The 23,987-nt window shown below is 45.0% G+C and overlaps 1 protein-coding gene across 4 annotated transcripts in view; it reads right to left on the minus strand.

Moving 5' to 3' along the window:
• The window catches only part of nup155 (nucleoporin 155), a 287,604-nt gene that overhangs the window by 261,182 nt on the left and 2,435 nt on the right, over positions 1-23,987 (minus strand). For 3 of the 4 annotated variants that reach the window (XM_041186949.1, XM_041186950.1, XM_041186951.1), the window contains exons 3-5: positions 3,837-3,974; positions 3,105-3,201; positions 2,304-2,374 (exon numbers count right to left, since the gene is read on the minus strand). In XM_041186949.1, the coding sequence (XP_041042883.1) occupies positions 2,304-2,374; positions 3,105-3,201; positions 3,837-3,974 (306 nt within the window). Of the gene's footprint in view, positions 1-2,303; positions 2,375-3,104; positions 3,202-3,836; positions 3,975-23,987 lie in introns of those variants that run through there. The other variant, XM_041186952.1, reaches the window with a different exon arrangement.

The following is a 23,987-nucleotide window of genomic DNA, read 5'->3' on the forward strand; positions in this document are numbered from 1 at the left end:
CTGTTGAAGAGTCATACGGACTCGAAACGTTAACTGTGTTCCTCTCCTGTGTTCAGACCTGCTGAGTTTTTCCAGTTATTTTTATTGTTGTTTTGGATTTCCAGCATCGGCAGTTTTTTGCTTTTATCTTGTATTTCCAAATTTGCCAGGAAGGGTGATTTACATAATTACTGTTGTTTGGTAGCCTATAAACAACTCCAAGGAATTTTTTCTGCCTCTTGCTGTTTCTTTGTTCCATCCAAACAGATTCCAGGTCTTGACCTTTAGAACGAAGGTCATTTCACACTACAGTATTAAGGCCCACTTTAATTAACAGAGCTGCCTCACTACATTCTCCCACTTTCTGTCCTTTCTGATTGTCACGTGCCCTTGGATTTTCAGGTCCCAGTTTTGGTTTCCTTGTAGCCAGGTCTCTGTAACGGCTACCAGATCATATTTTTAAATTGAGTTCAACAACTTCAGACTATGAACTCTCTCCTCCACCCTCACCCTTTTTTTTTCCACATGAATTATTATTTTTTATCCAGTTATTTTAATTTTTATTCAATGTTTTATCCCCTTTTATTATCTCTTCTATCCCATTTTAAGAACATAAGAACTAGGAGCAGGAGTAGACAATTCAGCCCCTCGAGCCTGCCCCACCATTCATTATGATCATGGCTGATCTCATTTCAGCCTCTACTCCAATTTCCCACCCTCTCCCCATAACCTTTCAACCCATTACTAATTAAAAACCTGTCTTTCTCCTCCTTAAATTTATTCAGCGTCCCGGCATCCACTGCACTCTGAGGTAGTGAATTCCACATGTTCACGACCCTTTGAGAAAAGTAATTCCTCCTCATCTCTGATTTAAATCTACCACCACTTAGCCTCAAACTATGGCCTCTCGTTCTAGGATGCCCCATAAGGGGAAACACCCGCTCGACGTCTACCTTATCTATCCCGTTTAGCATCTTATATACCTCAATTAGATCTCCCCTCATCCTTCTAAGCTCTAGTGAGTATAGGCCTAAACTGCTCAATCTCTCCTCATAAGACAAGCCCTGCATCTCTGGAATTAATCTAGTGAACCTCCTCTGAATTGCCTCCAATGCTACTACATCCTTCCTCAAGTAAGGGGACCAAAACTGTGCACAGTACTTCAGGTGTGGTCTCACCAATGCCTTGTACAGTTGCAACAACGCTTTCCTATTTTTATACTCTATTCCTTTAGCAATAAATGCCAAAATTCCACTTGCCTTCCTTATTACCTGCTGTAACTGCAAACTAGCTTTCAGCGATTCATGTACGAGGACACCCAGATCCCTCTGCACTGAAGCATTCTGAAATTTCTCTCCATTTAAATAATAAATTGCCTTTTTATTCTTCCGACCAAAATGGATAACCTCATACTTATCTATGTTAAATTCCATCTGCCAAATTTTGGCCCATTCACCTAACCTATCCATTTGTAAATTTCTTATTTCTTCATTTTCTATCCTTTTCCTCACAACCGCCCCGTCCCCCCAGCCCATCCCCAAAAGGGCCACCTGTTACTTGTTCCATGTTGTTCTATCACACAATGCTTACCCTTGTTCTATCACATTCTGTTTTCTGACCTTTACACCACTATCAGCACCTTCTTTAGCTCTTACCTCTACCATTAGCACTCCCTTTGTCCTTTAGTTCATGACACCTTTGTCAATTTCTCCTTTGCCTCCACCAATCACTGACCTTCTATCTAGCTTCACCTGCTCCACCCCTCAAACAGTATAAATTTCATCACATTCCATTTCTCTTTAGCTCTGAAGAAGGGTCATAGGACTCGAAATGTTAACTCTGTTTCTCTCTCCACAGATGCTGTTACACCTGCTGAGTTTTTCCGGCATTTTCTATTTTTATTTCAGATTTCCAGCATCCTCACTAGTTTGCTTTTGCCTGTAAATTTCTAGTTGAGCGAATAACGCATCTGCTTAATGCAAAGGCTGTGGGCATTCAGATCCATTCTGTCATGGTCGCTGTCCTGGGAAGTGTCCAGTCCATCGATTTGTCACAGTCTCTGTCCCGAGCTGTAGTGCCCAGTCCATTGATGTCACTGTCTCTGCCTCTGTCCTGTTTAGTTTACCCAGGGAGAGGAACATGTATTTAATAATCGAAGGAGTATGCAACACTCACAGCCCCGTGCCCAAGTTGGAGAGGGTGCACAGAATCAAATCTGAATCCATACAGCGGCTGCTCTGGATGTGGACTGGGTGTACAGCTTCGAAGTGGTCCCTGGAGTCTGGCCCTGCTCCTCAGAAACTGGGGTTGGAAAGGGCACTTACCTGTTCTGGGTTTTACCAGTCCCACCGACAGAATTGTTTCACTCAGTCCGTCAAAATAAGCCAAATCTCCCCTGAAAATTAAGCAGTGAATGAACATAGGAGAGAAGCCATTCAGGTGCTTATATACTACACAATCCTCCTCCCAGTCAGATTGCATCTTCCCATCACACCCCATCCCATCCCCATCCCTCTGCCCCCCCTCCCTCAACTCCATCCCATCCCCATCTCTCTGTCCACATCACTTTGCTCCCACCCTGCCTCCATCCCCGGACTCACCCCCTCACCACCAACTCTCTGCGCGCACCCGGTCCTCATCCATCTGTTCCCTACTCCCTCATTTCTGTCAAGTTTTCCCTTCAATATTTAAGTGCTTTCTTATTCAGTGACTCCTTGTGGTAGCAAGCTCCATTCTCACCAACTCTCAGTAACAGAATTCCTCCTAAGTTCATTATATGATCTGTTAGTGACATTAAGCTCTTTGGTTGTGGACTCATTCACAGAAGGAAAAAGAGGTTCTCCATCTTTTGAATCAAATCATTTAAAGATATTCAGCATATTACTCCTCACTCATTTGTCTAAGCAAAGCACCCTCCCCTAGCTTGTTCAATTTTCCTGATAATTATATTTACCCCATTGATTAAAAATGTTTTATATAGTGTGGAGAGCAGCTGTGTGCCCTAACTAAGCTTCAATACAGATGTAGGGCACCTAGCTCCCCGCTTTCTATTCTCCTCCTGTTTGATTTTTATGATGCCCTCAAGAAACCCAAATGCTGCCTCTCCTGCTGAATGCTCTACTTACCCATCCTCATAATTCCACATGAAGATGTCACTGTCAATGGTAAGCCAGGCTTTGCCAATCTCAGGGAAAACACCCATCATACAGTTGCACTGCATGTCTGCAATGGATGTAAGGAACCAACTGTTTCAGTGAGGCTTCAGGAGACTGAAACAACTGAACCCCATGAGTGACTGAGCCTGATACTAAACCCCGAGAGTGACCAAGCCCATTACTGAACCCGCTAGTGAATCTGGAGAGTAACCGAGCCCGAAAGCAAATCAAGAGTGCCTGTTTATGAGTGTGTGACATTAAGAGTGCGGTTGTGAGCGCGAGGGTGTTTGTGAGTGAGTGTTTGTGACTGTGTGCACGCGTCTGTGTGAACAGTGTGCGCGCATTTGTGCGAGCTTGTGAACATCTGAATGTGAGTGTGTCAGCATGAGAGTGTGAGGGGTGTGCCTGAAGCATGATGGTTGCACTGGCAACCGTGTGAGAGATACAGAGTGTGTTTGTGTGTGTGTGTGTGTGTGTGTGTGTGAGGCTGTATTTGTGCAGTTGTTTGTTTCCCTGTGTTTGTGCATTGAGGGATGACCCAGAGGACAGGTGCTGCCAAAACATATGATTTACAGCCAGTGTAGCCATCACACTTCACACACTTTGCCGCTATGCCTTGCACATTTGCAGCTTCACACCAAAGACAGGAGTGCAAATGCCACACCATGGTTAACCCTCCGAACCATAATCACTAAAAGATACGTCCAAACTGTTCCACCAGTTCCGGAGGCAGTGGGACTCGTCGGATTGGGCTGATCTCTGGGAGGTTGGGTAGAGATACCAGGCCGGGTCCTTGGAGAGGATAATCCATATCTGTCATCCCAGACAGGGATGGACTGTCTGTAATTGAACAAAAAGGAGGTCAGGAAATCCGTCCAGCATGTGAGGCCACCCCCACCCTCTCCTGTGTAGTTTTGATTTTAGCAATGCTCCATGATTTGTTTTTACAATATTTTATTATTTTTGTTTGTCTTTTGACAGAGGGTCAAGTGTTGTGGTATAAAATGTGTCACCAATATTTAATAGCATCATTTAGAGTGTGAGCTTGCAACACAATCAAGTTCTCTTTACACGATGCCATGAGATCAAGGAACTAGGAGTGGCCATTTGGCCCATTGAAGCTGCTCCACTATTCAATAAGATCACTGATCTGATTGTGGCTTCAACTCCACTTTCCTGCCTGCCTTGCGTTCATCCTTGACTCCCTAGTTGATCAAAAATCTGTCCAATTCATCCTTGAACATGTTCAACGACCAAGCTTCCACTGCTCTCTCGGGTAGGGAATTCCAAAGATTTCTTCTCTGAGAAAAGAAATACCTCACCTCCATCTTAAATGGGAGAACCATTATTTTTAAACTTTTTTAGACTCCCCCACAAGGAAGCATCCTCTCAGCACCCAGCCTCTCAAAGACCTCTCAGAATCTTACGTTTCAATAAGATCATCTCTCATTCTTCTAAACTCCAATGAGTAAAGGCCCAACCTGCTCAAGCTTTCCTCATGAGACAACCCTTTCACACCAGGAATATCGGGAATTTTGGAAGATCACAACCAATACATTCACTATTTCTGCAGCCACTTCTTTTAAGACCCTGGGTTGCAGGCCATCAGAACCAAGGACTTGTCAGCTTTTAGTCCCTTTACTTAACCGTTTTTAGTCCCTTTACTTATTCTAGTACTCTTTCTCTAGTGCTGAAAAGAGACGTGTTGCTGAAGCTTTTCCCCTTGCAATCGTTAGGACAAATTAGGAAGGAGTGTCAAATTGCAAAAGATCGTAACAATTTATACAACAGAAGATTGGTTAGCAAATTGATTCTGGTTGGCCCAGGCATTGCCATAGAGAAACAACAGGGAACTATAGGCTCTCCATGCTTCTAAGTAATTCAAGTAAGGCACCAGGCTTCAACATATTTTTGTTTGCAGAGAACAGGTCCCTGCGTTTGAATATGTGTCACTTCTAGTATGCATAAATGAGCCACATTATGAGCTCAACTGATTACTTTAAATTGGTTGTTGGTGTCGCTATCAGCGCATTCAGGATTGTTCATGAAGTGCTGCCCAATCACAGAATCACATTTAACAGGTGTTTTTTTTTGGGTTTTGCAAGCACAGGCCGGTTGAGTACTCTATTACGAACAACCGAAGGAACATGCTGAGAGATTTATTCAGACAATCTTTGGGGCGGTTTGGCCCACATACCTGGCATTACACTAGCACTGAAATTCATACATAGCGTTGCTCAATTGTATGGTGGGTAGAACATCTTTTTGGACTGACGCAGCATCCTGTTAGTGGAAAATGCCACTCGGGTAGCTACTGCATTATAGCATTGTGAAACGACTTTCTTAACTTATTGTTAAAATTTTGAATTACTTTGCCTTTTCAGGGTAAAGTGACCAGGCACTTATCAGGTCAAATGGACCTTTGGCCCATTTGCAAGTTTGCAATACACAACGAACAGCAATCTGACCTGGATAGCCACTGCCCCAAAGGAAAGCTTTGATGCGCTCTATTTCTGTGTCAAACTTGCAAGGTGAGAAAATTGCTGGGACTCTATTAAAAAAATTATGTTAAAGCACATGGAGCTGCACAAATCCCAGCTTGTATACTGACCAGTGAAGGAAGACTGGTGATTGACAGCAGTGGAGAATCCATTTGCGGATTTCTCAACTAGCAAGTCAAGAAAACAGGGAACGTTGATTTTTCTCAAATGACTGATTGTTTTACACTCCTCCCTAGGTCTGGAAAGGTCCCAGTGAATTGGAAAACCATAAGTGTAACACCTCTAATCAAGAAAGGAAACAAGCAGAAATCAAGAAATTTAACATATGTAATTGAGAAAATGCTAGAATCCATTATTAAGCAACCAGTAACAAGACATTTAGAAAATCATATACAATCATGGAGTAGGAATAGAATACAAGGCGGCAGAGTCAACATGGCTTTGTGAAAGGCAAATTGTGTTTGACGAGTTTTCTGAGAATGTAACAGGCAAGGTTGATAAAGGAACGTGAGTAGATAAGGTAGAAAGTGCAGGGTAGAGCTTAACAAAGTAATTAGGAGAGCAAAGAGGGGATATGAGAAAGCTTTGGCTGGTAAAAGTAGGGAAAATCCCAAGATATTCTATAATTACAACAATGGGAAGAGGATAACCAGGGAAAGAGTAGGGCCCATTAGGGACCATGGGGGCAATCTATGGGTGGAGCCAGAGGACATCGCTAGAGTGTTGAACGAATATTTCACATCCGCCTTCACCCAAGAGAATGAGGATGAAGGTATGGAAGTGGGGGAGAGAGACTGTGAGGTTCTTGAGCAAATTAATATAGGGAGTGACAAGGCATTAAAGGTGTTGGCAGGCTTAAAAGTGAACAAATCTCCAGATGGTTTGTGTCCCAGGCTGCTGAGGGAGGCAAAGGAGGAGATCACAGGGGCTCTGACCAAAATCTTTAATTCCTCTCTGGCCATGGGGGAGGTGCCAGAGGACTGGAGAACAGCTCATGTGGTTTCAGTATTAAAGAAAGGTTGTAGAGATAAGCCAGGGAATTACAGACCAGTGAATCTGACGTCAGTGGTAAGGAAACTATTGGAGAAAAATCCACTTGGAGAGACAAGGTTTGATCAAGGATAGTCAGAGGGAGGTCATGCCTAATAAATTTGATTGAATTTTTTGAGGAGGTGACCAGGTGTGTAGATGAGGGTAGTGCAGTTGATGTAGTTCCTCTGGATTTCAGCAAAGCCTTTGACAAGGTCCCACATGGGAGACTTATAAAGAAGGCAAAATGCACATGGGATACAGGGTAATTTGATAAGGTGGATTCAAAATTATTGGGAGAGACTGTGAGGTTCTTGAGCAAATTAATATAGGGAGTGACAAGGCATTAAAGGTGTTGGCAGGTTTAAAAGTGAACAAATCTCCAGATGGTTTGCTTTCGAAAACGGCGCTTCTGACATGTCTTCCTTCTTCCTTAACCGAGGTTTCTCACCCATGGTGGTTGACAAGGCCCTCAACCGTGTCCGGCACATCGCCCGCGCATCCACCCTCACACCTTCCTCTCCCTCCCAGAACCACGATAGGGTCCCCCTTGTCCTCACTTTTCACCCCACCAGCCTCTACATTCAAAGGATCATCCTCCGCCAACTCGAGCATGATGCCACCACCAAACACATCTGCCTGTCAACATTCCGTATGGACTGTTCCCTCCAGGATACCTTGGTCCACTCCTCAATCACCCCCAACACCTCATCACCTTCCCATGCAATCGCAGAAGGTGCAAAACCTGCCCCTTTACCTCCCCGCGCCTCACCATCCAAGGCCCCAAACACGCCATTCTAGTGTAGTATGGCTTCACTTGCACCTCCTTGAATTTGGTCTACTCCATTCGCTGCTCCTAGTGCGATTTCCTCTACACTAGGGAGACCAAACGCAGACTGGGTGATCGCTTTGCGAAACACCTTCCATCTGTCTGCAAGCATGACCCAGACCTTCCTGTCACTTGCCATTTCAACACACCACCCTGCTCTCATGCCTGCATGTCCGTCCTTGGCCTGGTGCAATGTTCCAGTGAAGCTCAACGCAAACTGGAGGAACAGCACCTCATCTTCCGATTAGGCACTTTATAGCCTTCCGGACTTAACATTCAGTTCAACAACTTCATACCATGAACTCTCTGCTCCATTTTTAGCCCATTTTTAATCCAATTGTTTTTTTTTTAATTTTAATTAATTAATTTATCCTTCAGTCTTTCCCACTACCGTTAACATTCCCATTGCCTTGTCTCCGTGACATCTTTGTCAAACTCTCTTTAGCTCCCACCCATCCTTGACCTTCTATCTTGCTCCACCCCCTCTTAAACAATATAAAATCCATCACATTTCTACTTCTCTTTAGCTCTGAAGAGTCATATGGTTTCGAAACATTAACTCCGTTTCTCTCTCCACATATGCTGCCAGATCTGAGTTTTCCCAGCATTTTGTTTTTTATCTCACGCCAACTTTTATGCCCTAATCCCCAATAAAACCATTCCTCTCTCTCATATCTTGGCCATTTGCCCTCATATGGCCCTCATCTCTGATCACCTAAGTCCAAGGGATGTAAACTTGAAAGAATAAGGCAGATAACAGATCTGGCTAGATTACATGAAGCATTATCAGGTCCTGCTCTCAACTGCTGAAACTGGAATGCAAAGGAAACCTCAGGCTTCTCTTCCAAAACACCTCTCCCCTGTCTCCTCCAAAACCCCTCTCCCGTCTCCTCCACTCCCATCACCAACAGGATTTCATGGATTTCTCGACTAGTCAAGGCCATCCACCCGAGCCTCTGCTGTGTCTTTTCCTTCCATTTGCTCACTGGGTCAAAGATCCCCACCTGCCCTAGCACTAAATATGCACCTTTCTCTAGTTTCTCTCCTACCTCCCATAATGTCCTTTCTGAGCTCATCTTGTCCATTAGGTCCTGCACCCTCGTCCATATTCCCACTAAACTGATCATGTAACTTACCTTTCTGGTCGCTGTGAGCTGATAGTATTAACGGTTCTTCCTCTACAGTGTCATCCATCTCTCCTTTAAATCTGTTGTCATCACCCGTCTGCTCAAAACTAAACCAACCCTTTGACCCCTCCATCATTGTAAACTATTGAACCTGAAAGTAGAGGCTACAATCAGATCATTTGGTCTTATCAAATGGCGGAGCAGGCTTGAAGGGCCGAATTAGCTACTCCTGCTCCTAATTCATTTTGTACGTGTGCTCGTATCTCCAAATCTAAGCCCAACGTTCCCTGAACTCCATGGTCGAATCTCCCCAGTCAGGTTTCCATTGCCACTGTCCCAAAACAGCTCTTATCAAAGTCACACCCTACGTGCACCCCCACCACCTTTTGTCCTTTTCAACCTGTCTGCAGCCTTTGACACAGTGACCTCACCATCCTCCTCCAAAGTCCCTCTATCTTCGTCCAGCTGGGTGAGACTGCACACATCTAGTTCCATTCTTATTTATCTAATCATAACCAGGGAATCACTTGCAATGGCTCCTCTTCCTGCTTCCGCACTTTTACCTCAGGTGTCCCCCAAAGATCTATCCTTTGCTTCCTCCTATTTCTCATGATGCCCCTTGGTGACATCATCTGAAGGTAGAGTTAGCTTTCACATGTATGCTGATGACACACAGCTCTACCTCACCACCACCTCTCTCAACGACTCCACAGCTGTCAAATTATCAGGCTGCTTATCTGACATCCAGTACTGGGTGAGTAAAAATTTCCTCCATTTAAACAGTGTGAAGACTGATGTCATGGTTTTCAGTCCCTGCTCCAAACTCTGCTCCCTCACCGCCTCCTTCACTCCATCCCTCTCCCTGGCAACAGCCGGAGGCTGAATCCAGTCTGTTCACAACCTTGGTTTGAATCTTCACCAAGACTGCCTTCTTTCACCCTCATAACCCTGCCCAGCTTTGTCCCATGTCTCAGCTCATCTGCTGCTGCAACCCTCATTTGTGCCTTTGTTACCTCTAGATTTGACTTTTCCAACATACTCCTGACTGGTCTCCTACATCTGACCCTCTGTAAACTTGAGATCATCCAAAACTCTGCTGCCTGTGCCTAACTCACACCAAATCCTATTTATCTATCACCCATCATTGCAGATTGTATAACTAGGGATCACTGTTTAAATATGTGGTCACCATTTAAGACAGATGAGGAAAAATTAGTCCCAAGGGTTGAGTGTCATTAGAAATCTCTGCCTCCAAAGTCTTTGAAGCAGAGTCTTTGAATATTTTTAAGGCAGAGCTAGATAGATTCTTGATTAACAAGGAGGTGAAAGGTTATCAGGATAAGCAGGAATGTGGAGTTGAGGTTACATTCAGATCAACCATGATCTTATTGAATGGTGGAGCAGGCACAAAGGGCCAAGAACCTTACTCGTGCTCCTAATTGGTACGGTCATATGTTCATATGATCAACACTGGCTCCTGGACCAACATCTGAAGTTTAAAATTTTCATCTGTCTTGTTAAATCTCTCCATGACCTCACCCCTCCCCGCTCTGTAATCTGCTCCAGCCCTACAACCTTCCTATATCTGTGTTCCTCTATCAATTTTCAAGCATTCCCAATTTTAACTGCTCAATCACTGGCCATGTCCAGGCCCGAAGCTCTGGAATTACCTCCCTAAACCTTTCGCACTCTCCTTTTTCAAGATCCTCCTTAAAAACTTACTTCCTTTTAACCAAGGTTTCAGCCATCTACCCGAATATCGTCTAATCTGGCTCTCTCTGTAAAGAGCCTTGACATGTTTCATTATACAAACAGACGAATTAGGAGCAGTAGGCCACTCCTGCCTACCCCTGATAACCTTTCACCCCCTTGTTAATCAAGAATCTATCTAGCTCTGCCTTAAAAGTATTCAAACACTCAGCTTCCACCGCCTTTTGAGGAAGAGAGTTCCAGCAACTCTCAACCCTCAGAGAAAAGATTTCTTCTTATCCCTGTCTTAAATGAACGCCCCCTTATTTTAAACACGGACCCTTAGCTCCAGATTCTCGTACAACAGGAAACATCCTCTCCACGACCACCTGTCAAGACCCCTCAGGATCTTAAAGTGACTTTAATCTGCATGTAGATTGGGCAAATCAAATTAGTAAGAATACCATAAAGAAGGATTCCTGGAGTGTATACGGGATGGTTTTCTGGACCAATAGGTTGAGCAATCAACTAGAGAACAGGCCATCCTCAACTGGCTATTGTGTAATGAGAAAGGAATAATTGGCAAGCTAGATGTGCGAGGCCCCTTGGGGATGAGCAACCATAATTTGATAGAATTCTTCATCAAGATGGAGAGTGACGTAGTTGATTCTGAGACTAGGGTCCTGAATCTTAATAAAGGAAACTACCATGATATGAAATGCGAATTGGTTATGATGGATTGGGAAACGTAACTTAAAGGGATGACGGTGGATAGGCAATGGCAAACATTCAAAGAGCGCATGGTGAACTGCAACAATTATTTATTCCTGTCAGGCGCAAAAGTAAAATAGAAAAAGTGGCCAAACCATGGCTTACAAGGGAAATTCGACATAGTATTAGATCCAAGGAAAAGACATACAAATCGGCTAAAAAAAAACAGCAGACCTGAGGATTGGGAGCAGTTTACAATTCAGCAAAGGAGGGCCAAGGGTTTGATTAAGAAGGGAAAAATAGACTACGAGAGTAAGCTTGCGGGGAACATAAAAACTGACTGTAAAAGTTTCCATAGGTATGTGAAGGGAAAAAGATTGGTGAGGACAAAGGTAGTTCCCTTACAGTCAGAAACAGGGGAATTTATAATGGGGAACAAAGAAATAGCTGACCAATTAAATGCACACTTTGGTTCTGTCTTCACAAAGGAGGACACAAACAGCACCAGAAATTTTGGAAAACACACGGTTTAGTGAGACAGAGGAACTGAATGAAATCAGTATTAGTAGGGAAACAGTGTTGGGGAAATTGATGGGATTGAAGGTGGATAAATCCCCAGGGCCTGATAATCTTCATCCCAGAGTACTTAAGGAAGTGGCCCTAGAAATAATGGTGGTCATCTTCCGAGATTCTATAGACTCTGGAACAGTTCCTATAGTTTGGATGGTAGCTAATGTAACCCCACTATTTAAAAAGGGAGGTAGAGAGAAAACAGGAAATTACAGACCAGTCAGGCTGACGTCAGTAGTGGGGTTATGAAAGATTTAATAGCTGAGCACGTGGAAAACAGTGGCAGAATCGGACAGAGTCAGCATGGATATACAAAAGGGAAATCATGCTTGACAAATCTACTGGAATTTTGAGAATGTAACTAGTAGAGTTGATGAGGGGGAGCCAGTGGATGTGGTTTATTTGGACTTTCAGAAGGCTTTCGACAAAGTCCCACATAAGAGATTGGCATGTAAAGTTAAAGCGCATGGGATTGGGGGTGGTGTATTGAGATGGATAGAAAACTGGTTGGCAGACAGGAAACAAAGAGTAAGAATAAACAGGTCTTTTTCCGAATGGCAGGCAATGAGGTGCCGCAGGGATCGGTGCTGAGACCCCAGCTATTCACAATATATATTAATGATTTAGATGAGGGAACTAAATGTAACATTTCCAAATTTGCAAATGACACAAAGCTGGGTGGGAGGGTGAACTGTGAGGAGGATGCAGAGATGCTTCAGTGTGATTTGGACAAGCTAAGTGAGTGAGCAAATGCATGGCAGATGCAGTATAACGTGGATAAATGTGAGATTATCCACTTTGGTAGCAAAAACAGGAAGGCAGATTATCTGAATGGCTGTAAATTGAGAGAGGGGAATGTGCAACAAGACCTAGTTGTCCTCATACACCAGTCGCTGAAGGTAAGCATGCAGGTGCAGCAGGCGGTAAAGAAGGCAAATGCTATGATAAAAACAAAAAACTGCGGATGCTGGAATCTGTTGAAGGGTCATGAGGACTCGAAACGTCAACTCTTTTCTTCTCCGCCAATGCTGCCAGACCTGCTGAGTTTTTTCAAGGCAAATGCTATGTTGGCCTTCATAGCGAGAGGATTTGAGTACAGGAGCATGGATGTCTTGCTGCATTTATACAGGGCATTGCTGAGACCACACTGGGAATAGTGTGTGCAGTTTTGGTCTCCTTATCTGAGGATGTCCTTGCTACAGAGGGAGTGCAACCAAGGTTTACCAGACTAATTCCTGGGATGGCGGAACTGACATATGAGGAAAGTTCGAGTCGTTTAGGATTATATTCGCTGGAGTTCAGAAGAATGAGGGGGGATCTCATGGAAACCTATAAAATTCTAACAGGACTAGACAGGGTAGATGCAGAAAAGATGTCCCCGATGGCGGGGGAGACCAGAACCAAAGGTCACAGTCTGAGGATATGGGATAGGCCATTTAGAACTGAGATGAGGAGAAATTTCTTCACCCAGAGAGTGATGAGCCTGTGGAATTCGCTACCACAGAAAGTAGTTGAGGGCAAAACATTGTATGTTTTCAAGGAGTTAGATATAGCTCTTGGGGCGAAAAGGATCAAAGGATATGGGAAAAAGCGGTAGCAGGCTATTGAGTTGGATGATCAGCCATGATCATAACAAATGGCAGAGCAGGCTTGAAGGGCCAAATGGCCTACTCCTGCTCCTAGTTTCTATATTTCTATGTTTCTAAAGATTTCAATTAAGTCACCTCTCACTCTTCTAAATTCCAGTGGATACAAGCACAGTCTATCCAATCTTTCTTCATAAGGCAACCTGCCCATTTCTGGTATTACTCTCGTAAACCTTCTCTGAACTGCTTCTAATGCATTTACATCTTTCTTTAAAGAAGGAGACCAGTAGTGTGCACAATACTCCCGATGTGGTCTCACCAATGCCTTTTACAACTGAACTCCCTACTTTTGTAATCAATTCCCCTCACAATAAATGATAACATTCTTTTAGCTTTCCTAATTACCTGCTGTACGTGCATAGTAACCTTATGTGATTCATGCGCTAGGACACTCAGGTCCCTCAATATCAGAGCTCTGCAATCTCCCACCATTTAGCTAAGTTCTTTTATAATCTTCCTGCCAAAATGAACAATTTCACATTTGCCCACATTATACTCCATTTGCCAGTTCTTTGCCCACTCACAATCACAGAATCACAGTGCAGAAGAGGCCCTTTGGCCCATCGAGTCTGTATTGACATGTGAGAAACACCTGACCTACCTACCTAATCCCATTTACCAGCACTTAGCCCATAGCCATGAATGTTATGACGTGCCAAGTGCTCATCCAGGTACTTTTTAAAGGATGTGAGGCAACACGCCTCCACCACCCTCCCAGGCAGTGCATTCCAGACTGTCACCATCCTCTGGGTAAAAAGGTTTTCCTCACATCCCCCCTAAACCTCCTGCCCCTCACCTTGAATTTATGCTCCCTTGTGACTGACCCTTCAACTAAGGGGAACAGCTGCTCCCTATCCACCCTGTCCATGCCCCTCAAACTTGTACACCTCCATCAGGTCACCCCTCAGTCTTCTCTGCTCCAACGAAAACAACCCAAGTCTATCCAACCTCTCTTCAAAACTTAAATGTTTCATCCCAGGCAACATCCTAGTGAATCTCCTCGGCAACCCCTTCAGTGCAATCACATCCTTCCTATAATGTGGTGACCAGAACTGCACAGTACTCCAGCTGTGGCCTCACCAAGGTTCTATACAACTCCAACATGACCTCCCTATTTTTGTAAACTATGCCTCGATTGATAAAGGCAAGTGTCCCATATGCCTTTTTCACCATCCAACTAACATGCCCCTCCGCCTTCAGAGATCTATGGACACACACGCCAAGGTCCCTTTGTTCCGCAGAACTTCTTAGTGTCATGCCGTTCATTGTATATTTCCTTGTCAAATTACTCCTTCCAAAATGTATTGCCTCACACTTTTCAGGGTTAAATTCCATTTGCCACTTATCTGCCCATTTGACCATCCCGTCTATATCTTCCTGTAGCCCAAGACACACAACCTCACTGTTAACCACCCAGCCAATCTTTGTGTCATCCGCAAACTTACTAATCCTAACCCCCACATAGGCATCTATGTCGTTTATATAAATGACGAATAATAGGGGACCCAGCACACATCCCTGTGGTACGACACTGGCTTCCAGTTACTAAAGCATCCTTCTGTCATCACCCTCTGTCTCCTACAACTAAGCCAATTTTGAATCCACCTTATCAAATTACCCTGTATCCCACGTGCATTTGCCTTCTTTATAAGTTTCCCATGTGGGACCTTGTCAAAGGCTTTGCTGAAATCCAGATAAACTACATCAACTACACTACCCTCATCTACACACCTGGTCACCTCCTCAAAAAATTCAATCAAATTCGTTAGGCATGACCTCCCTCTGACAAAGCCATGTTGACTATCCCTGATCAAACCTTGCCTCTCCAAGTGGAGATAGATACACTCCTTCAGGAATTTCTCCAATAGTTTCCCTACCACTGACGTGAAACTCACTGGCCTGTAGTTCCCTAGCTTATCTATACAACCCTTCTTATACCAATGTCACTTTGTAAACCCCTTAGGTCCTCTTCACAATTTACTTTCCTACCTATCTTTCTGTTGTCAGCAAATTTAGCAACCAAACGTTCGGTCCCTTCACCCAAGACTGATCCCTGTGGCACACCACTCGTCACATCCTGCCAACCAGAAAAAAACCCATTTATGCCAACTCTTTTCCTGTCAGCCAACTAATCTTCTATCCATGCCTATATGTCACCCCCTACACCATGAGCTTTAATTTTCCGCAATAACCTTTGATGTGACACTTTATCAAATGCCTTCTTGAAATCTAAGTACGGTACATCCACTGGTTCCCCATTATCCACAGCATATGTGATTCCTGCAAAGAACTCCAATAAATTGGTTAAACATGATTTCTCTTTTACAAAACTATGTTGACTCTGCTTGATTGCCTTGAATTTTTCAAAGTGCTCTGCCACAACATCTTAAATAAAAGCTTCTAACATTTTCCCTATGACGGATGTTAAGTTAACTGGCCTATAGTTTCTTGCTTTGTCTCACTCTCTTTTTATATTTGCTATTTTGAAATCTAATGGAATCTTCCCCAAATCTAGGGAATTTTGGAAAATTAAAACCAGTGCATCAACTATCTCACTAGCCACTTCTTTCAAGACCTTACAGTGAAGTCCATCCAGACCTGGGGATTTGTCAGCCCGCAGCCCAACAATGTGCTCAATACCACTTCCCCAGTGATTGTCATTTTCCCGAGTTCCTCCCTCCTATTTCTTGATTTACAGCTATTTCCAGGATGTTACTTGTGTCCTCTGTAGTGAAGACCAAAGCAGTTTAATTCATCTGCCATCTTTTTATCACTTTGCTGTTCTTCACATTCTTCTCAATCTTCAGACCTGCCACCTGTCTTTGCGTCATTATTTGCTTTTTCTTTAAGTTTGATAAGGTCTTGAACTTTTTTTAGTTAACCACGAATGGTGGGCCCTCCCCTTGGAATTTTTCTTTCTCGTTGGAATATATCTATTGTGTAGTTTGAAATATCCCTTTAAATGTTTGCCACTGAACTTCTATTGGCCTATCCCTTAACCTCATTTGTCAGTTCACTTTACTCTGTTTTCATGCCCTCATAATTGTCCTTATTTAAGTCTAAAATACTAGTCTTGGACGCACTCATTTCTCCCTCAAAATGAATGCAAAATTCAATCATATTATGATCGTTGCTACCTAGGGGAACCTTCACTAGGAGGTTAACAATTAATCTTATATTGTTGCTCAATCCCAGGTCTTGGAGAGCCTTTTTGATTTGCTCCAGAATGTGCTGTTCTAAGAAACTATCCCTGAAAACATACTATGAACCCTTCATCTACACTACCTTTGCCCATCTGATTTTTCCAGTCTATATGTAGATTAAAACCCCCATGATTATTGCTGTACTTTTCTGGCAAGCTCCCATTATCTTTTTTTTTATTCATTCACAGTGGTGGGTGTCATTGGCTACACCAGCATTTTTTGCCCATTCCTGGTTGCCCTTGAGAAGGTGGTGGTGAGCTGCATTCTTGAACCGCTGCAGTCCATATGGTGTAGGTACACCCACAGTGTGTTAGGAAGCGGGCTCCAGGATTTTGACCCAGTGACAGTGAAGGAACGGTGATATATTTCCAAGTCAGGATGGTGAGTGACTTGGAGGGGAACTTCCAGGTGGTGGTGTTCCCATCCATCTGCTGCCCTTGTCCTTCTGGATGGTAGTGGTCGTGGGTTTGGAAGGTGCTGTCTAAGGAGTCTTGATGAGTTTCTACACTGCATCTTGTAGATGGTACACACTGCTGTGACTGTGCAACTGTGGTGGAGGGGGTTTTTGGATGTGGTGCTAATCAAGCGGCTGCTTTGTCCTGGACCGTGTCAAGCTTTTTGAGTGTTGTGGGGGATGCACTCATCCAGGCAAGTGGTGAGTATTCCATCATACTTCTGTCATGCCTCGTAGATGGTGGACAGGCTTTGGGGAGTCAGGAGGTGGGTTACTCGTCGCATTATACCTAGCCTATGATCTGCTCTTGTAGCCACAGTATTTATATGGTTAGTCCAGTTCAGTTTCTAATCAATGGTAACCTCCAGGATGTTGATAGTGGGGGATTCAGTGATGGGGGATAACGCCATTGAACATCAAGGGGCTCTCTCTTGTTGGAGATGGTCATTGCCTGACACTTGTGTGGTGCAAATGTCACTTGCCACTTGTCAGCCCAAGCCTGGATATTGACCAGGTCTTGCTGCATTTGGACATGGACTGCTTCAGTATCCAAGTCACAGCAAATGGAGCTGAACATTGTGCAATCATTAGCGAGCATCTCCACTTCTGACCTTATGATGGAAGGAAGGTCATTGATGAAGCAGCTGAAATGGTTGGGCTGAGGACACTGACCTGAGGAACTCTTGCAGTTGAGGTGGCTGACCTCCAACAAACATCTTACTTTGTGCTAGGTATGACTCCAACCAGTGGAGAGTTTTCCCCGATTCCTATTGACTCCAGTTTTGCTAGGGCTCCTTGATGTCACACTCGGTCAAATGCTGCCTCGATATCAAGGGAAGTCACTCTCATCTCACTTCGGGAGTTCAGCTCTTTTGTCCGTTTGAACCAAGGGTGTAATGAGATCAGGAGCTGAACGGCCCTGGCGGAACCCAAACTGGGCTTCAGTGAGCAGGTTATTGCTAATCAAGTGCTGCTTGATAGCGCTGCTGATGGCCCCTTCCAATATTTTATGGATGATCGAGAATAGGCTGATGGGGCAGTAATTGGCCGGGTTGGATTTGTCCCAGTGTGTGTACAGGACATACCTGGGCAATTTTCCGCATCACCAGGTAGATGGCAGCGTTGTACTGGAACAGCTTGGCTAGGGGGACGGCAATTTCTGGAGCACAAGGCTTCAGTACTATTGTCAGGATATTGTCAGGGCCCATACCCTTTGCAGTATCCAGTGCCTTCAGCCATTTCTTGATATCACGTGGAGTGAATCGAATTGGCTGAAGACTGGCATGCGTGATGCTGGGGACCTCCGGAGGAGGCCAAGATGGATCATCCACTCAGCACTTCTGGCTGAAGATTATTGGAAATGCTTCAGCCTTATCTTTTGCACTGCTGTGCTGGGCTCCTCCATCATTGAGGCTGGGGATATTTGTGGAGCTTGCACAATTTAATCGTCCACCACCATTCACAACTGGATGTGGCAGGACTGCAGAGCTTAGATCTGATCCATTGGTTGCGGGATTACTTAGCTCTGTTAATCGCTTGTTGTTTATGCTGTTTGACATGCAAGTAGTCCTGTGTTATAGCTTCACCAGGTTGACACCTCATTTTTAGGTATACCTGGTGCTGCTCCTGGCATGCCCTCCTGCACTCTTCACTGAGCCAGGATTGATCCCCTGGCTTGATGGTAATGGTAGAGTGGGGGATACCAGGCCATGAGGTTACAGATTGTGGTCGAGTACAATTCTGCTGCTGCTGATGGCCCACAGCGCCTCATGGATGCCCAGTCTTAAGTTGCTCGATGTGCTTGAAACCTATCCCATTTAGCACGGTGGTCATGCCACACATCGTAATGGAGGGTATCCTCAACATGAAGGTGGGACTTAGTCTCCACAATGACTGTGCAGTGGTCACTCCTACTGATATAGTCATGGGCAGATGCATCTGCAGCAGGCAGGCAGGTGGGGATGAGGTCAAGTATGTTTTTCCCTCTTATTGGTTCCCTCACCACCTACCACAGATCCAGTCCAGCAGCTATGTCATTTAGGGCTCGGCCAGCTCAGTCAGTAGCGGTGCTACCGAACCACTCTTGGTGATGGACATTGAAGTCCCCCACCCAGAGTACATTCTGCACCCTTCCCACCCTCAGTGCTTCCTCCAAGTGGTGTTCAACATGGAGCAGCACTGATTCATCAGCTGAGGGAGGACAGAACGTGGTAATCAGCAGGAGGTTTCCTTGCCCATGTTTGACCTGACACCATGAGTCTTCATGGGGTCCGAAGTCGATGTTGAGGACTCCAGGCAACTCTAGACTCCGACTGTATATCACTGTGCCACGACCTCAGGGATGGTGATGGTGGCGTCTGAGACATTATCTATAAAGATATGATTCCATGAGGATGACTATGTCTTGACAGCTCTCCCAATTTTGGCACTAGCCCCCAGATGTTAGTAAGTAGGGTCGACGGGGCTGAGTTTGCTGTTAAAAGCAAAAAACTGCGGATGCTTGAAATCCAAAACAAAAACAAAAATACCTGAAAAAACTCAGCAGGTCCGACAGCATCTGCGGAGAAGAATACAGTTTAACAGAAGAATCATACGGACTCGAAACGTTAACTGTATTCCTCTCCGTAGATGCTGTCAGACCTGCTGAGTTTTGCCAGGTATTTTTAATTTTGTTCTGAGTTTGCCATTGTTGTTTCCGCTGCCTAGGTCGATGTCGGGTGGTCCGTCCAATTTCATTCATTTTTTGTGACTTTGTAGCGGTTTGATACAACTGAGTTGCTTGCCAGGGCCATTTCAAAGGGCATTTAAGAGTCAGACCAGATTTCCTTCCCAAAAGGGCATAAGTGAAACAGATGTTTTTTTTTAAACAACAATCGACAATTGATCATCATTACACTTTTAATTCCAGGTCTTTTATTGAATTCAAATTCCACCATCTGCCGTGGCGGGATTTGAACCCGTGTCCCCAGAGCCCTATGCCATCGCCTTGTTCTCTTCTTTTATACCCTGTCCTACCGTGTAGTTACAATTAGGAGACCTGTACTCCACAAGTGACTTGTCTTTATCATTCCTCATCTCAATTCAAACCGTTTCTACATCCTGGTTTCCTGAACTTAGGTCATCCCTCTCTAATATGCTAAAACCATCATTAATTACAAGGCCACTCTTCTCCCTTTTCCTATTTATTTCTATTTGTGCAATCAGTTCATCTGTTTTGTTTCGAGTATTATGTGCGTTTAGATACAGACCCTTTAGTTTTGTCAAAAAAAAAAACAAAAACAGAATTACCATCGGCGGAAAAGAAAAGAAATGACGTTTCGAGTCCTCATGACCCTTCAACAGAACTGATCTTTCTTTACAAGGAGAGGGAAATATAAGCTGGTTTAAGGTGTTGGAGGTGGGGGGGAGGAAGAAGTGGGGAGGGGGTGTAGGGACAAGCAAGCAGTGATAGGAGCAGATCATCAAAAGATGTCACAGACAAAAGATCAAAAGAACACATAGGTGTTGAAGTTGGTGATATTATCTAAACTAATGTGCTAATTAAGAATGGATGGTAGGGCACTCCAGGTATAGCTCTAGTGGGGGTGGGGGAGCATAAAAGATTTAAAAATAATGGAAATAGGTGGGAAAAAGAAAAATCTATATAAATTATTGGAGAAAAAAAAAAACACAAAAGGAAGGGGGAAGAAACAGAAAGGGGGTGGGGATGGAGGAGGGAGCTCAAGACCTAAAGTTGTTGAATTCAATATTCAGTCTGGAAGGCTGTAAAGTGCCTAGTCGGAAGATGAGGTGCTGTTCCTCCAGTTTGCATTGGGCTTCACTGGAACAATGCAGCAGGCCAAGGACAGACATGTGGGCAAGAGAGCAGGGTGGAGTGTTAAAATGGCAAGCGACAGGGAGGTTTGGGTCATTCTTACGGACATACTGCAGGTGTTCTGCAAAGCGGTCATCCAGTTTACGTTTGGTCTCTCCAATGTAGAGGAGACCGCATTGGGAGCAACGAATACAGTAGACTAAGTTGGGGGAAATGCAAGTGAAATGCTGCTACACTTGAAAGGCGCGTTTGGGCCCTTGGACGGTGAAGAGAGAGGAAGTGAAGGGGCAGGTGTTACATCTTTTGCGTGGGCATGGGGAGGTGCCATAGGTGGCAGACACTTCCTCCTACCTCTCCCTGGACCATGACCCCACCACTGAACATCAGGCCATTGTTTCCAGGACTGTCACTGACCTCATCTCCTCTGGGGATCTTCCTCCCACAGCTTCCAACCTGATAGTCGCCCAACCTCGGACGGCCCGCTTCTACCTCCTACCCAAAATCCACAAACAGAACTGTCCTGGTAGAGCGATCGCGTCAGCTTCAGCTTCCTCCTGCCCCATGGAACTCATTTCTCACTATCTTGACTCTTTTCATTGAGAACTGTCGGCGCGACATTAGTCGTCTCAATTTCTCTGCTCCTCTCACCCATTCTAATCTCTCTCTCTCTCTGAACTTACTGCACTCCGTTCTCTCAGGTCCAACCCCAACATTGTCATCAAACCCACTGACAACGGTGGTGCTGTTGTTGTCTGGCGCACTGACCTCTACCTCGCGGAGGCTGAGCGTCAACTCGCAAACACTTCTTCCTACCTCTCCTTGGACCATGACACCACCACTGAACATCAGGCCATTGTTTCCAGGACTGTCACTGACCTCATTTCCTCTGGGGATCTTCCTCCCACAGCTTCCAACCTGACAGTCGCCCAACCTCGGACGGCCTGCTTCTACCACCTACCCAAAATCCACAAACAGAAATGTCCCGGTAGACCGATCATGTCAGCTTGCTCCTGCCCCACGGAACTCATTTCTCGTTATCTTGACTCCCTTCTCTCTCCCCTTGTCCAGTCCCTTCCCACCTACATCTGTGATTCCTCTGAATCTACATCAACAATTTCCAGTTCCCTGGCCCCAACCGCTTCCTCTTCACCATGGACGTCCAATCCCTCTACACCTCCATCCCCCACCAGGATGGTCTGAGGGCCCTTAGCTTCTTCCTCGAACAATACCCATCCACTACTACTCTCCTCCGTCTGGCTGAACTTGTTCTCACACTGAACAATTTCTCCTTCAACTCCTCTCACTTCCTCCAAATAAAAGGTGTGGCTATGGGTACCCGCATGGGCCCCATCTATGCCTGTCTCTTTATGGGCTATGTGGAACGTTCCAGTCCTACTCCAGCCCCCTTCCACAACTCTTTCTCCAGTACATCGATGATTACTTCGGTGCTGCTTCATGCTCTCGTCGGGACTTGGAAAAATTTATTAATTTTGCTTCCAATCTCCACCCCTCCATCATTTTCACGTGGTCAATCTCTGACACTTCCCTTCCCTTCCTTGACCTCTCTGTCTCAATCTCTGGTGATAGACTGTCCACCAATATCCATTAGAAGCCTACAGACTCCCACAGCTACCTCGACTAAAGCTCCTCACACCCCACTTCCTGTAAGGACTCCATCCCATTCTCTCAGTTCCTTCGCCTCCATTGCATCTGTTCCGATGATACTAACTTCAAAAACAGTTCCGCTGACATGTCCTCCTTCTTCCTTAACTGAGGTTTTCCACCCACGGTCATTGACAGGGCCCTCAACCGTGTCCGGCCCATCTACCGCGCATCCACCCTCACGCCTTCTCCTCCCTCCCAGAAACATGATAGGGTCCCCCTTGTCCTCACTTATCACCCCACCAGCCTCACCATTCAAAGGATCATCCTCCCCCATTTCCGCCAACTCCAGCATGATGCCACCACCAAACACATCTTCCCTTCACCCCACCTGTCGGCATTCCATAGGGATCGTTCCCTCCGGGACACCCTGGTCCACTCCTCCATCACCCCCTACTCCTCAACCCCCACCTATGGCACCTCCCCATGCCCACGCAAAAGATGTAACACCTGCCCCTTCACTTCCTCTCTCCTCACCGTCCAAGGGCCCAAACACTCCTTTCAAGTGAAGCAGCATTCCACTTGCACTTCCCCCAACTTAGTCTACTGTATTCGTTGCTCCCAATGCGGTCTCCTCTACATTGGAGAGACCAAACGTAAACTGGATGACCGCTTTGCAGAACACCTGCGGTATGTCCGTAAGAATGACCCAAACCTCCCTGTCGCTTGCCATTTTAACACTCCACCCTGCTCTCTTGCCCACATGTCTGTCCTTGGCCTGCTGCATTGTTCCAGTGAAGCCCAACGCAAACTGGAGGAACAGCACCTCATCTTCCGACTAGGCACTTTACAGCCTTCCAGACTGAATATTGAATTCAACAACTTTAGGTCTTGAGCTCCCTCCTCCATCCCCACCCCCTTTCTGTTTCTTCCCCCTTCCTTTTGTGTTTTTTTTTTCTCCAATAATTTATATAGATTTTTCTTTTTCCCACCTATTTCCATTATTTTTAAATCTTTTATGCTCCCCCACCCCCACTAGAGCTATACCTGGAGTGCCCTACCATCCATTCTTAATTAGCACATTAGTTTAGATAATATCACCAACTTCAACACCTATGTGTTCTTTTGTCTGTGACATCTTTTGATGATCTGCTCCTATCCTAAACCACACCCCCCCCCCCAAACTTAAACCAGCTTATATTTCCCTCTCTTTGTAAAGAAAGATCAATTCTGTTGAAGGGTCATGAGGACTCGAAACGTCAACTCTTTTCTTGTCCGCCGATGCTGCTAGACCTGCTGAGTTTGTCCAGGTAATTCTGTTTTTGTTTTGGGTTTCCAGCATCCGCAGTTTTTTGTTTTTATCCTTTAGTTTTGTCCTTTTGCTATATTGTGTAGTGTCTAGTCTTATCGACTGATTCCCTCTTAGATTTGTACTCTGTCCCTCCCTATCATGGTCTGTTTACCATTTCCTATATTAATACCTGTCTCTCTTGCCTTGTCTCTACTCTTTGATTTACCACATCTTGCTAACTTTGATCCCTTAACCCTACTATTCAATTTAAAACCCGCTCTACTTCCCTCATTAGTGCCTCGCAAGGGCACCAGCCCCAGTACGGTTCAGGTGTGGACAACCCCAATGTTACTGATCCCACTTTCCCCAATACTGGAGCCAATGCCC

This window comes from Carcharodon carcharias, chromosome 4 (genome assembly GCF_017639515.1).
Source record: "Carcharodon carcharias isolate sCarCar2 chromosome 4, sCarCar2.pri, whole genome shotgun sequence".
Classification (NCBI taxonomy): domain Eukaryota; kingdom Metazoa; phylum Chordata; class Chondrichthyes; order Lamniformes; family Lamnidae; genus Carcharodon; species Carcharodon carcharias.